General features: G+C 45.1%; 3 protein-coding genes across 4 annotated transcripts in view; all 3 read right to left on the bottom strand.

Moving 5' to 3' along the window:
- The window catches only part of CYB5R4 (cytochrome b5 reductase 4), a 76944-nt gene extending 75527 nt beyond the window's left edge, over positions 1-1417 (bottom strand). Inside the window, exon 1 of the mRNA XM_090035871.1 lies at positions 1293-1417. Coding sequence (XP_089891997.1) covers positions 1293-1400 — 108 coding nt within the window. The 5' untranslated portion in view covers positions 1401-1417. The remainder of the gene's footprint in view (positions 1-1292) is intronic.
- Positions 1418-4427: 3010 nt separating this feature from the next.
- LOC149872875 (general transcription factor II-I repeat domain-containing protein 2A-like) lies at positions 4428-6320 on the bottom strand. The gene is made up of 2 exons (XM_090023327.1): positions 6221-6320; positions 4428-5059 (listed from the first exon to the last, which is right to left on the bottom strand). The coding sequence occupies exons 1-2, from the start codon at positions 6318-6320 to the stop codon at positions 4428-4430; spliced, it is 732 nt and encodes a 243-aa protein (XP_089879453.1).
- Positions 6321-7613: 1293 nt separating this feature from the next.
- RIPPLY2 (ripply transcriptional repressor 2) lies at positions 7614-12165 on the bottom strand. 2 transcript variants are annotated; one of them, XM_090031401.1, is made up of 4 exons: positions 11791-12165; positions 11517-11592; positions 10947-11011; positions 7614-7798 (listed from the first exon to the last, which is right to left on the bottom strand). In XM_090031401.1, exons 1-4 carry the CDS (start codon positions 11874-11876, stop codon positions 7636-7638), a joined length of 390 nt encoding a protein of 129 aa, XP_089887527.1. In that variant the 5' UTR covers positions 11877-12165; the 3' UTR covers positions 7614-7635. The 2 variants fall into 2 exon arrangements, with proteins under 2 accessions (XP_089887527.1, XP_089887525.1); XM_090031399.1 differs by having other exon boundaries at positions 11517-12165.
- Positions 12166-15603: the final 3438 nt, after the last annotated feature.

The following is a 15603-nucleotide window of genomic DNA, read 5'->3' as shown; positions in this document are numbered from 1 at the left end:
CTCCTACCCTAGGGGTCTTTAAGAGGAGGCTTGATGCCTACCTAGCTGGGATAATTTGAGCCCAATTTTTTCTCCTCCCCAGACAGGGGGTCAGACTTGAAGATCTACAAGGTCCCTTCCAACCCTACTTCTATGATTCTATGAAGTCCATGTGGCACTACCACTGACAAGTCTCCTTCCTCCCCCACTCTTCAGCCTGGGGCTTCAGATACAGGCAGTCCTTGACTTACAATGTTTTCGAGTTACAACCTTTTGAATTTACAACATTTCTAAACTGACACCCTATTTCAACTTTCTGACATCAGTTTCAACTTTGTTATGTTTGATCCAATGCAACACCACACCAGTGAACAAGTTCGCTGCATCACCCATCTCCCTGGAGAACATCTGTCCACACTTCCTTGGACACTTTCTTTAAGAAACCAGACAAGACTCCAGAAAAACCTGCAGCCAAGACTCCTGAGAAAAGTACAAAAAGAGCCCTTCAAAAAGTCCAGCAATGTCACCTCAAAGAAATCCTTCCAAATCAGTATGTTTGCTATTTATAATAGAAATACATTAATGTAGCTCTATATTACTCATCTATCATAGATTGAGTACAAAGTTCTGGGTTATTTTTGGTGAAAACAGGGTATTGGGCCTTGGTTCAGGAACCAAACCCCCATTTAAAACATTGTTTCCTACCCAAAAAGTTGATTCAGAGTTACAATGTCTTGACTTAAGGCTGTTTTGAGGAAACAATTGTGGTGTTAGTCCAAAGCCAGCCTGTATTCCCAAATCCATGACAGGCATCTTACATACAAGCCCTAAACCCAGAGACCTTGGAATTAAGATGTGCCCTAGTCTCACTTGCCGGTAGCCAAAAGGCTGAAGGAGCAAGCTAGAGAGAGGGCCTGGAAGCAACCCTCCACCACCACAAGTCACCTAGCAGAGATCCTCCCACCAAGAGGCTTTAGCAGGCTCTTGCACAGGGGCTGCCTGCAGTGCAATGGGCAGCCTCCCCTACTCCAGCTCTGCCAAGGCCGGGGGAAAAAGGGGACCATCGATGTCTACAAATGGGTCCGACTAAAACCACCCGGACCAAAACCATCAGCACAGCCTCTCCACAGCCGGGAGTGTCACCAACGCCCGGGCCGTGCCCCGCAGCCCCTCCCCCCACAGGCTCGGGCCCGGGGGAGGAGCCCGCTGCCGGCCCCTCCCACTCGCCGGGTTGCCTTTGTCACCGGCGGGGCCGGCCGGCCGGGCACCTGTCCTGCCTCCCCTCGGCCGCCCGCCAGCCCTGAGCGTGGTACCTTGGTGCGCCCGCCCCTGGCCGCCCGCTGCTGAGAGCCGGGGGCGGGGAAGGCCGACACTGGGACGTTGAGCATCCTGCGCCCTCCCGCGGCTCCAGGCCGCCTCATCACTTCCGGCTTCGCGGGGGGAGGTGACGGAGCGGACTGGAATCCGGGACACGCCCACCCCGGCGCTGATTGGCCGGGCGCGGCAGTGACGTTTCTGCGTGCGGGACACCTTCGACTTGCAGGCTCGGAAGGGTGGGGGCGGGAGTGGTTTTGCGCGGTGCCGGGCTTGAGTAGGGGGACAGCTCGCGAGATCCCCACACTGTCACCTGCCAGCCAGGGCCGGGGCACACGAGGGAGCCCGGGAAGGGAGGGCTGCATCTACTCCGATTTACATTGGTGCAGCTTGCATTGGCAGTGTCTGCCCATGTACGTTAATTATACCAGGATCTGGAGGCAGTAAATGAGACTGAGTAGCTACTTCCTTTAGGATCTGTTACAGAACTAGTCCATTACCCTGTTTCTTCAAGGGAATGGTTACCCCTGCATGGATGCTGATGACTGCTGGTCTAGTGAGACTGCTCAGGGCCCTGCTCACAGCTGAACCTTCCCAGCCACACGACCCGGGTCTAGCCTGCTCTCGGGGACTTGCAGGGGTGGAAATAAACCCTGAAAGGACAGCGCTTCAAATGGCCCAGGGTGGCCTTCCGCACTCCTGGAAGCAGAGCTCCTCAGGGAAAAGGACATGAGTCATGCCTGAAATAAGCTGTCCCTCCGAGGTTGCATAAGTCTTCACAGTAGAGCATGGACTCCTTTTTGTTAGAGCAGTGTTTCTGAACCCAGGGGCAGCAACCCAGTAGACTATATGAAAGGGTTGGGAACAAACTTTAAAAGCAGATCAAGAAACTATAAATAGATTGTCCTTTAAAGGAGGAAAATGTGGGGAACTCCGGACTGGCAGAGCTCCAGCCTGCAAGGGGCTTGTTGGGGCCCTCTGCCTCACACATACTTCCCCCCATCCCACACACGGGGGCGAGGGGGACAGGGCAGTGGGTCAGGAGTGAGAGGCACTGGGTCAGGACTGGCCATCAATGTTTACAAATGGTCCTGGTACCAAAAAAGGTTAAGAACCATTGCCTCGGAGGAGGAGTAAACTATGTTGAAAGTTCAAGTTCTGCAGCCACTAAATGCATCAGAATTACTGTAGGCTGTCTGTAAATTCAGGCTGTCATTGTAACAACCAGGTCACAGTCTGAAGGTTATAAAAGTAGAGATTACATGAGCATACACAGCTAACTGTAAAGATCATGTTCCTGTAAGACCAGATTTTGCTACTTGTCCATTCTTACTATGTCAGGCTATACTTGTCCTGACTAATTTCAATGGGAGCACTCACAGACTGAGAAGCATGACAGACTTAGGTGCCAAATGTGTGTATCTGTAAATTATATGTGTTTTGCAGTTCAGACTTGAAAGTTATAGGTGCATATTATTAGACATCTCAGGCCAAATTCTGCTATAATGATAGTGAAGTCACACTAAAATCAGTGTAAGGAGAATTCTGCTTCTGATTTCCTTACCTGGTTTTTGTCTGATTTACATGCATGAGTGAGCAGTAGCTTCTTTTAATCAATATCCATACATTTAAGCCCAGGTGTTTCAGAGAGCACGGCTGGAGCTTCCACAGATAACACATTTACACCAGTGTAATCAGTGCAGAAAGCAGTGAACAGACAATATAAACGCCAGTATCAAATACATTTTCCCCAATCCAATGTAAAATCCCACCCCCCACCGAGAGAACCCAGAGCAAAACTATACCAGCAGTCGTCTGCATCTATGCAGGGGTAACTGTTTCCTTGGATAAACAGGGTAATGGAATGGTTCTGTAATATATCCTAAAGCAGGGGTGTCCAACCTTTTTGAATGTGGGGCCGGATCGCGAACTTTTTATCACCTAGTGGGCCGCCGAGCCATATTCAAAGAACTCACAGGAAGCGGTATCACATCAGGAAGTGATGTCACGTGATCTTTGACACCAATTAAGTTGCAGGAAGTGACAATGAAATGGGTCTGGAAATGTGGTTTAAAATCCAAAATAAAAACAATTAAAACAACAATGAAATAATACCAAACACTTGACTAAAATACACACTTTCACTTCTACTCACTTCTCAACAAATGAAAGAAGCATAATGCAAGTTGACAGATCAAATGTGGAAAAGATACCAGCCAGAGTGGAAACTAATCAAAGCAACAAAATATGGGCATTTTTGAGAATAATCTTCAAGAAGATTTACTTTTATTGCATTAATATCTTGTTAGTAACACATCTTTAACAAGTAGTAACAAGTTGAACCCCCAACCCCCACAAAGAGAAACAGAAGCAGACACAATCCAAAGATTTTTACTTACTCCAAATTTACGTTGCAGCCCAGATCGTTCATGCTCTATTCTTGAGCATATTGTTCAGTCTTAAACAAGCATACAGCACAGTTATCCAGTGAGGTTCATAACTGGGGACATTCTGTTACAACAGGAACTATCCAGGCAAAAAAAGAGACAGTTGGCAATATAACCATTGTCAGGTCTCAAGAAAACAAGCATGTTCCAATCCACACGGTAAGTGTAGAAAAACATTGTAAAAACAACAATGTTTATAAGTCTACTCTTATTAACTTTCTGAAAACTACAATGAACACTGATATCTTTAGTGTGATACCTGGCCTTGTTTTTGCTTGCACAAGTTATCAATATCTGCCAGCAAGCTTGATGTGGCAATGCGGAGTATTCCAGATAGATGTCCATCTGTCAAAAGTGATCTTGATTTTGTTTTTATGTTCTTCATTCTTGAGAAAAGCTATTTACAGCAATATGTGCTGCCAAACAGTGCAATGAACTGAAGTGCATGATTCTACAGATTTGGGAAAGAGTGCCATGTAACATATTGACTATAAAATGTCAGTAGGTTATGTTCTGCAAAAACTCTCTTCAAGGCACCGTTATTTTGGATGTCAGTTAGCTCCATTTGGAACGTGTCAGGAGCATCGGTGGCATCTGTTCCAAATGGATTTGCAAACAGCTTCAACTCATCGCTGTGTTTCCTGAAATCTGCAAATCTTTGTTTGAATTCATCCAGCAGACGGCTGATCAGTGCAGAATACTGTCATGGTTCACAGTCTCAGCCCATCTTGCTAATAGTATTGTGAAATGGGTGACATTCTTTTTATTCAACTGTTTCTGAAACAATTCCAGCTTATGAATGAAGGATTGGATATGTTCATGCAGTCTGTTGACAAATTGATCCTTCCCTTGCAGTTTTACATTCAAATCTGCAAGATACTTGCTGATATCAACTAGGAATGCCAAGTCATTCAGCCATGTATCATCATCCATGAAGCTGACATCTTTTCCTTTGTTTGTCATGAAGGTTTTAATTTCGTCAAGCAGTGACCAGAATCTGGCAAGTGTGGCTGCCCTGCTGAGCCAACGAACTTGGCAGAAGTAAATAATGTCATCATGGTCTGATCCTATCTCAGCAAGAAATGCTTGGAACTGTCTATGATTAAGCCCTTTTGACCTTATGAAATTGACTGTAGAAACAAACTTTTCCATCACGTGTTTCATCTCCAGGGCCTTTGCACACAGTTGTTCCTGGTGAATGATGCAGTGGTGTGTGATGACATCCTGAGGCATTGACTTGACCAGTAAACTGGCAAATCCATTGTGCTTGCCTATCATCACAGGGGCTCCATCAGTTGTTAGACCACAGAGTTTGTCCTCTGGAAGATTGAATTCCAACAAGACATGTTTCACTTAATTGAAAATGTCCTGTCCCATCATTTTTCCTTTCATTGGACATAAGTCGAGCAGTTCCTCAACAACATGGAATTGTTTGGTTACTCCTCATACAAAGATTACCAGTTGAGCTGTATCACTCACATCTGTGCTTTCATCAACCCCCAAGCTGTAAAACTGACAGGCACTGAGTCTTTTCATCAGTGAACCTTCAATGTTTGATGCCTTGTCATCTACCCTTCTAGCAGCTGTCTGATGTGAAAGGCTGATTTTCTCCACCATTGACTGTTTGTCAGGGAATACCACAGATGTCAATATGCCCAAGCAATCTTTCACAATTCTCCATCAGACAGCAGTTTCCCTGTCTTAGCTATTGCCTCGGATATCAAGAAACTGATTTGGTTGCTGCCTCAGAATTCTGCCTTGCAGCTTTGAAAAAAGACTGTTGCCCATCCATGCTCTGTTTTAGAAAGTTCATCCGATCAATTCAAATCTGACCCACCAGGTTGTCAAATTTCTTGGCATGTTTTGTAGAATAATGTCGCTTCACTTTGTACTCCTTGCAGACAGCTACTTTCTCTTGGCAAATCAGACACAATATGTTCCCATTTTGGTCAACAGCAAAAAAAATCAGTGGTCCAACTATCTTTGAAAACTCGACATTCACCATCAATTTTTCATTTCCTCTGATTCACCCTCTTTTGAGCGTATGGTAGGCCCTGTGGCTAACAAAGCTAAAATTAATTTTAGTCATAGGAAAACTAGTTTGGCAGAGACAGGTGAAGTTAAAAACAACTCACCAGTTCACAATCACCATTTTATTACTATGTAATAATACTGTGGTATCAATATGGATCCCCACCCATCAGGTATAGTCATAATATGTAAAGTACAGCCTGACATGTGCAGGTGCTGCCATCATATTCCAAGTGCAGCTTCAAATGCCTCTCAGTAATGCCATCTAATGCCAGTTAATGCCTCATATGCATGGTAAAGTCACCATATGTAAGGTACATCCTGGTGCGTGTAGGTGCTGCCATCATATGCCAAGTGCAACCTCAAATGCCTCAGTAATGTCAGGCCCCAGCCCCAGGCAACAGACCCCAGCCAAAAGACCCCCCCCCCCCCCCCCCCCCCGCCCGCACTTAACTTTCGCTCGCAGCTCTGGCTCCTGGCACCAACAACGCTCTGTCCAGTCACCGATGACCCGCGCTTTCGCTGCCATGTCAAGCTGACGCGGTTCATGTGGGAACCTTGTCCATTCCACAGCCCTTCAGCAGCCATTAGGAAGTTGCTGAGGGGCTGGGGGGAGGGACAAGGGGTGGGAACAAAAGTAAACAGCATTTTCTTTTGTTTCCCACTGCAGTACCTCGGGCCTCAGAAAACGGCTTGGCAGGCCACATGGTAGCCCATGGGACTTAAGTTGGACAAGCCAGTCCTAAAGGAAATAGCTACCCAGTGTCATTCATTGCCTCCAGAGCCTGGTATAATTTACATGAACATTGACAGCCAATGTAAGTTGCAGCAACATAAATTTGTCCTCTGTTCTGGTCCTGAAGATATTGGCCCAAATTATGTCCACTATGACACCATGAAAACCCTAATATCTCCTTTAAAAAAACTATAAAACTTGTCTTTTTTACTTATTGTTTCAGTGCATCCATTTTAAACTATTCATCAGTAAGTAATTGATCTAAAAGTATTTGTTCCAAATTAATTACTTGATGTGTCTCTAATATGAGCCAACTATATTGGATCTTGTGGCCTGTTATAAACTAGTCAGGGGGGATCAACAGGCATTGGGGGAGTCACTGTTCCCCCGAGCACCGCCAGGAGTGACCAGGAATAATGGTCACAAGCTGGCAGAGGGTAGGTTTAGGCTAGATATCAGGAGGCGCTACTTCACGGTCAGGGCGGCTAGGGTCTGGAACCAGCTTCCAGGAGAAGTGGTGCAGGGTCCTACCCTGGGGGTGTTTAAGAGGAGGTTAGATGAACACCTTGCTGGGGTCGCTTGACCCCAGTACTCTTTCCTGCCATGGCAGGGGGTCAGACTAGATGATCTACTCAGGTCCCTTCCGACCCTAGAAACTATGAAACTATATTACAGAGAAAAGTAATTCTGTGGCCATTTTCATACAGCCTTGCTCTCTGTGCAGTTCATACTACTTAAGCTGGTAAAGTCCATGAGTCACATCATAATAAAATTGATGTAAAGGAGTGAAAACAAATCACTCTGTTTTAAAATTAAAATATGGAAATTTGTGTCCAAAATGTATGGACTACAAAGTTCAGCAGTTAAATCTAACATAAGATGTGTGTCACAGTTAGCCTGAAAATAATACATTATTAAATTATGTTCTTTTCCACCTTAAAAAGCCCATAGTATTCAGACTAGAAAGGGTAAATAAAAGACAAAACTACTATAAAATTTACAAAATATTTCACAATTTTATTAAGAATAATTTACATACAAATAAATTATCTTTAAAAATACTATTATATATTTTTATATTTAGTTTAAATTATAATGGTGTGGAAGTGGCAATGATACTCCCTACAGTTAGTCATCACACTCTATTCCCGAATCTTGGTCCAGTTCATCATCGTCTTCGCTATCTGAGTCTTCATAAAAGGAAATTGTGGCTTGAACAGGGAAATTTTTCAGAAGTGCTTTGGCCTCTTGATACAAGTAATCATAGCACCTTGATTTGGGCCAAAATAATCTGAAACAAATATGGAGCATATTTTATTTATTAAAAATACTCGCTATTGGGCCAGATCTAGATGGGTAAGCTAAGCACCTACTGACAGAGGTGGCCTTAGGAGTGGGCGACATGGGCAATTGCCCAAGGTGCTGTAGTCATGGGGGAGCCAAACACACACATGCACACGCACGTGTGAGCAGTCCATACTCTCAGCAGCACTCTCCCCCTTGCCCCACCCCAGGCAAGAGGAGTGGTGCCCAGTCCAGCCCACCCTACCCCCACCCCAGCCAGTGCTCAGGAGGAGCCGGGCTGGGCATGTGAGGGCAGAGGTGTTGTTCCACTTCCCTGCTGGACTTCGCCTCATGCCCCTGTCCACCTGCCTCTACCTGCAGCACGACCACTGACTGGGGAGAGGGTGCCAAAATTTAGTTTGGGAGTAAACGCCAAAATACAAGCACCAAGGGCACCATTTTCCCTAAGGGAGAGTCTGCCTGCTGGAACTTAAACAGGATGTAGATGTCTATGTCACAAAAAGCAACCATAGGAATGATAAAACTCATTAAGCCATCTGATCTTGGACTGCAGTGCTCCCTGGGCACTGAGATTTAATTCCTAGTCGGGGCAGCAAGGCAGCCAATTCCCATTGTAATCCAGATATAACACAAAGCATCACATTAACTCTGCGTAAAATCCTTAAGGGGCCCTATCTGGTAGGCATGATGTAAGTATGCTTAATATATATATCAACAATTCTGCATTCAGTGCAAAGTAAAGCAGGCAGCATCTCTTTCACTGAAACAATAACCAGAGAAAGTGGTGCCTGCTTTTTAAATAATAGCCATGGCTGCAAGAAATGGGATACCAAGGTAGGACCTCTTCATCCTAAGGGGACTCAAACCAATACTTCCCAAAAAAGTGTCCTAACTGTTAGGTTAGAAATTGTCCAGGAAAGCCACCCTCCCACTCTCCAATCCTCCTCTTGAAGCTGAACCACTATGCAGCCAAAACATACAAGAATTACAGGACTAAAGCAAGCAAGAGTGAGCCTGAATCCATAGCATAGTGACTAAGGTATGCCTCCAGGGAGAAGGAAGCCTGAATTCCAGTCCTGGCTCCCTAGATTAGGGAAATGTAAAAGCAGTCATTGAACTGAAAAAAAAATAGAAATAATCCTGAAGCAACTAGACACTGAGCATCCACACAAGTATTAACTGGTGATTCTATAGTAGAATAAGTTTCTCTTTTAATGGAAACCCCTGATAGACATGTTTAAAATTATTAAAAACACATATCCAGAAGAAACCTAAAATAATCTACCATATAGTTTCTGATGCCCTGTTCTAACTTGAAGGCTGAGATGCACTTCTAAAATGCAAATTGTGTGTGATCTGGTCAGCTGAGTTTTTGGGATCTAACCCAATGAATTCAATGGGTATTGAATCAGATCCCCCAAAGAATATGAATCGTGGGAATTGCTCTGTTCCTAAGAATCAGATTCTCTTCTCGCATCAGTATATATCAGGATTTGCCCTACTGAAGAAAATGAAGTTGCAGTGATGTAGAACTGAAACAGGAGGAAGACCAGGCCCTGAGATTTTATCACAGAATTTAGTTTTCATCCAAAAGAGAAAAAAAATCACTAGGTCTGATTTTCCTTTTCCCCTAGGTTTACACTTCATCAACTTCAGGTATCCTAATCTTCACTAATATATTTTACCAGACAATTAGGTGCAGTGTCTGTAAAGATTGAAACAGAGAATAGCAACATTTAAGTGTCAGCCAAGAATGATATGCTGCACTTTGTGTATACTGCATTATTTAACTACAGTATACTGACCTTTTTTCATTTTGTGATTACATAACAAGGTTTATACACATTTATTTACAACAGTTTTTAAAAAATAAATCACTCAGGAAAAATTAATTTCCTGTGATGAATGGCTCCCCCTCAATTTTTTCACATTTGAACTAAATATGACTCATACCCTGTGGGCCTAGGTTTTTAAAGTAGTCTCCCACATTGTGTCTGTCTATTAGAAACCACAAATAATGACAAATATCTTATTAATTGACAAAAAGCAATTTAGTAACTAATATAATTTACACATTCAACTAGTTAAAATTACAAATTGCAAGAAAAAAATTTAAATCACAAGTCTTCAGAAACAAAAGAATAGTGCAGTGACCACTATGAAATAAATAATAAATACTACATCATCCATAATAGAAGAAAATATAAACAATTACCTTTTCTCTTAATATAACCTTTTCTTTTAATATAAAAATGCTAAGTTAGTTGACAGTAATATATTGTTTAAGCTACAATTTCCTTCTTTATAAAATACATATCAACTATATGGACTTCTTTGCTGTTACTCAAGTGTGTAGAGATAAGCACAATTACCAGCTTTTGCAGGACTGGGGACTAAGATCTTGTGTCCTAGCTAAAATACCAGTTACATAACTAAATACTACCTACCTAAGCCACCTAGATGCTATAAAAATAGAACTTGTTAAGTGCAATAGATCACTTGCAGATAGATGCCTTTCAGTTTCAATGACAATAATCTTTATTTCCTGACCTGAACAGTTAATGGTGTTGTATGCTACCAAACAGCTGACAAGTTCCATGTTACTGATGAATGGTAAGATTTCTGCGTGTAAAACACTTTTGGATCCCTTGGGATAAAAGGGACTTGATAAATGCAAAGTCATCATTCTAGTAGTTTTTTATAATTTATTTGTATGGCTCTCAATCCAGCAAACCATTTTAAACCATTGCACACCTTTAAACATGTGAGGAGTCTCACTGATGTCATTAATACTACCTCACGCACTTAAAGATAAGCACATGCTTAAAGACCAGTTTTTAAAAAGATTTAGGTGCCCAACTCCCACCAAAATCAGTAAAATGCCTAAATACTTGCAACATTGTGCACTGGGCAGAGTTCAGCTGCTCAAGGGCTAAAATGCAAAATGCAGGTTTCCTGACGAGATGGCTGTACCTTTTTCTCACCTAGTTTCAAACCACATAGGTGTACAGCAGCAAAAACATTGGATGGTCTAAGAAGGAGACAAAACCCCATAACATGCTTCAGGAAATAAATACTACAAGTCACTACTTGAAACAACAAGAGAAGAGGTTGTTCCTTAGATAGGCACTCACCTAACTGGATGCGTATATTGTGTTAGCTTTCTTGAGGCTTCTGTCATCCCATATGGACTATATGGCTAAGGGAAAAAAATAGTAATAAAAAGGCAGGGAAGCAACTTACTCAGCACTTGTTAAACAGTAATATGATAACTGGTAAAGATGAGCTCTCCAGCACTAATTCAGAGCCTTACTTTCCTACCCACCAGGCTGTGGGTTAAGGCCATGAAAGCTCCTTGCAACTAATGCGCTGACCATTTTCCCACATGGCCATTTTTAGGTGGGGGTTAATTCCCCGTTTCCTTTTTTTAAGCCACCCATGGCCCAGGTCTCTGAGCAAGAGAGCAGGGACAGGACCTGTCCTGCCTAGGGTGCCCATTATAGAGGGCATTCTGGGTTTCTGAGACACTGTCCTCTATTGATACGAAACCTGGAGCCTTTTTGCTCTTCAAGAGAAAACTAGAGGACATAAAGGCGTTGGGTTTCGTATCACTAGAGGACAGAGGACAACCAGACTGTCCTCCCTGATGGCCACCCCAGCCCTGCCGCAGCAGGTATCCCATGGCCAGGGCCGGGATCACTCACCCCACTTGGATTTCTTCTCAGGCCTCTCTCGGACTCCCTCCGCGTGGGGATCCAAGGTCTCCAGTAGTCCCCGGACCTGCAGGGCCAAGGACACGGGCTGTTAAAGAGAGCTGCGCCTGGGGACGGCTCGCTCCGTTTCCGCAGAGCAAACTGCTGGAAAAGGAAAGGGGGGCAGCGGGGTGAAAAACGCCTCCAGGCTCCTGCAGTTGTGCCCTCGATCGGCTTAAAGGCAGGGGAGGGAAGGGGGGCGCAAGAGCCGAGGGGGGGCAGGTACCCGCGCTCTTCCCCGGCGCCTCCCTGGGCGGCCCCGGCCCCGGCGCCGCGGGCCGAGCAGCTGCAGCAGCCCCGGGCGCCCTCCATGCCCCGGACCGGCGGCGGCGGGTGCTGGAGCGGGGCGCTCCTCTGCTAGCCCGCGGGCCAGGGGCTTTTATATTCCCTGCCTGGTGCCAGTGAGCACCCCCCTCCCCACTCCCCCGCCGTGTGCATTTGCCAGCGAGGGGAAACAAAACAAAAAGGGTCGGGGCCGGCATCCGATCCGTGCAAACAAGAAGCGTGGACGCGTGCGAGCCCCAAATGGCCCCGGGAACGATTTGGCAGGTCGGTGTTAATCACACCCGAGCAGACACATGGCTGCTGTCAGCCTGGCAACGCGGCGCCGGGGCTGCGCAGGGGCCAGGGTGGGAAAGGAGCAGAAGCAGCTCCTGGTCGTTTGCAAGCAAAGGTCGGCTTTGAAAGGCGCTGAAACGTTATTCCGGAGGGGATCCCAGAGGAGAATAAAAGCCCATCACCCCTGAAGAGGTGGGGAGGAAAAAACGCACACGACTTGGTTCCCCGGAAGGTTTCCCCCCTGCTTCTCAGGATCTAATAGTTCTGCTGCAGCTGAAAGCAAATCACAGTACATGGACAAGAAAGCAACGTTTTATTTCTTCTCCTAAACAATAGCACAAGGCCTTCAGAGAGGACAGCAACATCTAAGGCCGGCAATTACTGGAGTGCAAAGGAGCCCTTTCTTTCTTGAGGGCTCACCTCCAAACCGGCTGTCACCTGCAGGATTTCATTTACATAGCAGCCAGCCTGCAACTTCTGTAAAACAATGGTCTTCTTAAAAAAATGAATTTTTACCCATTGGAAGTGTCGTATCAGTCATACCTACTGTGCTGAGACAGAAAAGGGTATTTCATTTAGCAACAGTAGGCAAAGCAATACGTCCAGCCCCATTCCATTTAATCCATTATTATAATATAATATTAACAGATATTTACTTAGGCTACTGTGCACTGCCCAGAATCTTAATCTGATTTTAATGATTCTCATAATTTATAAGAATTCTTTACTGTATAGGAGTATACTTTTCCCAGAGCCTGACAACGGTTGCAGAAAAGGACAATTTTCTTGCAATTTCCCAGTAGGTCTAATAAAAGGTGTCATTTTGGAACCAAGAGTTCTGGTTTTTTGTATGTCTTACTGTATAGGATGATTTTTCCCCCCCCCAAAGAAACAGGTATATCTAGACATTAATTCAATCTGGTTGAGGCACTGATGCAGCTTTATTCCAATGTACAGCTACCAATGACTTGAAAAGTGCATGGTATACTATAAGGTTAATTTCTGCTTCACAGGGAAGTTTTGGGGATGTGTTTATTAATGTGCAGATCCTGCAGCAATGAGGAGAATAAAAAAGCCAGTCAATAACAATATGTTATTTGTGGGAAGGACAGACAGGGTTCTTTAGATAAATCCAGTATCTTTTATTATCTTGGATTAGATATTAGACCAACTAAAATTGTTGGAAAAATTCTTCTTTGCAAGCTTTCGGGTACAAACACCCTTCTTCCGTCCAAGGAAGCATCTGCAGTTGTTCTGTGCTCTTCCTTGATGGGATAGAATAGAATAGAAGCCAGAGGCCAGTAATCAAGAAAGCTAGTCAGTAAAAATGCAAATTGAGGCAATTAATGTGTGAGAAACAGAGGTGGGGGGCGGGGAAGTGGGAAGAGTAATGCAGACCTGGGTTAGGGACAGAAGTTACACATAAACCAGTTTAAGTGATCAGAAACTGGTTTAAACCTGTAACAGAACAGAAGTTCACTGCACATAAATCAGTTTCAAAATGGCCAAAACTGCTTTAAGATAAACCTGGTTGAATGGAGTATCAGACTTAACTGATTTCGGCCAAACTGGTTTATGGAAAGGTTCCAGAGCCTTTCCTGGTTCAAGTTAAATCCCAGTCTCCCAGCATGCTTTGCAGCCCTGGGCTGGGTTATGCTATCTGCTGGAGCAGGGCAGGGTTGGCCCCGCCCCTCTGCTCCCAACTCAAACTTTGAGGGCTGGTTGACAAGGGGGTGGAGGTGGGAAACTGGGCTGGGGACACAGCCCAGTCTGCGTGGTGGGGGCAGAGCAGCCCCTGCCAGACTTTTCTTCCACTGGAACAGAGGGGGCAGTGGCATGGGCCAACAGGTTCAGGCAGAGGGGAGGAAGTGGGGTTTAAATCCCCTCTATGGCCCACAAGACCCCCAGCCCGGGTCTGCGTGGAGGGGGACTGCCACACTTCTGCCCCCCTACCCCACTCCTTGCTCCAGCCGAGAGCAGGGGACATGGCCACATGCAGGTCAGGACTTGCAGGGTGAGGAAGAGAAGTGGAGTTTAATCTTCACTTCCTCCATTCTCCCACTGGCTGGCTGGTGGGTCTGCCTGGCTTCCCACCTCCCTCCCTCCGCTTGCCACTCAAGTGGCAGGGGCATCGCCAGATTCCAGACCCGGGCAGCAGCCTGGGGCCAGCATCTGGCCACACCCCCTTCCACTCAAGTGGCAAGAAAATGCCAGACAGACCCTGGCTGGGGTCCAGTGCCAGCGGGAGAGGGGAGGGAGGGGGGTACAATCCCCCTCCCCCACCTTTGCCTTACAGCATCTGGCCATGCCCTGCCACTCAGGAATAAGCCTGGCAAGGGCTGCTTCCCCCTTCTACCTCCAGGCACACCCTGGCTGGGGACCATGCAGGTTAGGGTGGAGATTTAAACTCGTCTCAGTCATACTCAGCAGCCTGCCTGGCCACAGCCCCCTCCTCAGCTCAGCTTCCCTTCAGTCTTCTGGTCACTGCTGAAGGGAAGGTAGGGCTTGCTCTAGCACCCCCCAGCTTCTAGCCTGGGACACTGCAGGCATGTGGCTGCATTTCCAGAATCAAAAGTGAATGTCTGATTACTTGCTTCGCAGTTCAATCTATGCAGTTCAGGCTAACCTGTGAAGATTGAATCAATTCAGGCTCAGGCTTTTTGAATGTCTGTCCTTAGCCCTGGTGATAAGATGTAGCTGGTGAATAGTAGAGAGGTTATCTGGGGTATCAGATGTTAGGCAGGTTATAATGTGCTATAAATCCAATGTCTATATTTAGTTCATGATTTTTTGTATCCAGTAGGTTGATGAAGTGAAGTTCGTAGGCTCGTCTGACAAAGGTGTTTTGTAAATTTTGTGGGATGAGAGTAGTCAAGCAGGAGGAATGAAGATCCAGTTATTATAAACAGCAATACCATCCTTTGAAAGAGTGCTACCCTGCTGATTGCTTGCTTGATTGTATACCAGTTAACTGGCTGGGCATCATGTACCAATCTGAAGTCCTGCTCCTTTTGTGAAGGGGCTAGCCTTTTTTTGGTGGTATACATCCACAGTGCTGCTGACCAGGCTCTGACCAGTGGGACATGCAGGTAAAAAATTCCTTGTGCCTTCTCATTTGTGTTTTGAATATTTATTAGTGTTGTACCATGTTTTAGATGCCTAAGTCAAGACTGCAGACTTCATAACCTTCTGCTATTTAACCAGGAACTGAAGAAAAAAGGCTTATATAGTGAAAAATAAATGTTACATAACCACACTTTTGACTTTTGGCACTTTTGTGATGGGCTCTGCCCAAGTCATCATCAGGCATTGGATCACTGAGTATATTCAGTTACTTCAGGGTTTGTGTCATCTGTTCACAAGAAGTGCTGACTGCCTTTTAAAGAGGGGTTATGAGTCAAAGAAATTTAAAAAAAAAACATGCTTTCAGTGTGGAAAATGAAACACTGCAATGGCAAAGACAAATCAACAATTTAAAGGG

Source organism: Crocodylus siamensis, chromosome 1 (genome assembly GCF_052110815.1).
Source record: "Crocodylus siamensis isolate JL-2025a chromosome 1, ASM5211081v1, whole genome shotgun sequence".
NCBI classification, from domain to species: domain Eukaryota; kingdom Metazoa; phylum Chordata; order Crocodylia; family Crocodylidae; genus Crocodylus; species Crocodylus siamensis.
This window is presented reverse-complemented; position numbering and strand designations above follow the sequence as displayed.

Excerpts from the sequence above, each read along its gene's own strand:
- LOC149872875 (XM_090023327.1), bottom strand. The coding sequence starts at position 6,320 with ATGAACCGCGTCAGCTTGACATGGCAGCGAAAGCGCGGGTCATCGGTG. Across the intron at positions 5,060-6,220 it reads GAGCTGCGAGCGAAAGTTAA|AGGACAAACTCTGTGGTCTA; the intron begins GTGCGGGCGGGG and ends TCAATCTTCCAG.
- RIPPLY2 (XM_090031399.1), bottom strand. The coding sequence starts at position 11,876 with ATGGAGGGCGCCCGGGGCTGCTGCAGCTGCTCGGCCCGCGGCGCCGGG. Across the intron at positions 11,012-11,516 it reads TGAGAAGAAATCCAAGTGGG|CCATATAGTCCATATGGGAT; the intron begins GTGAGTGATCCC and ends TTTTTCCCTTAG. Across the intron at positions 7,799-10,946 it reads CAATATACGCATCCAGTTAG|ATTATTTTGGCCCAAATCAA; the intron begins GTGAGTGCCTAT and ends TATTTGTTTCAG.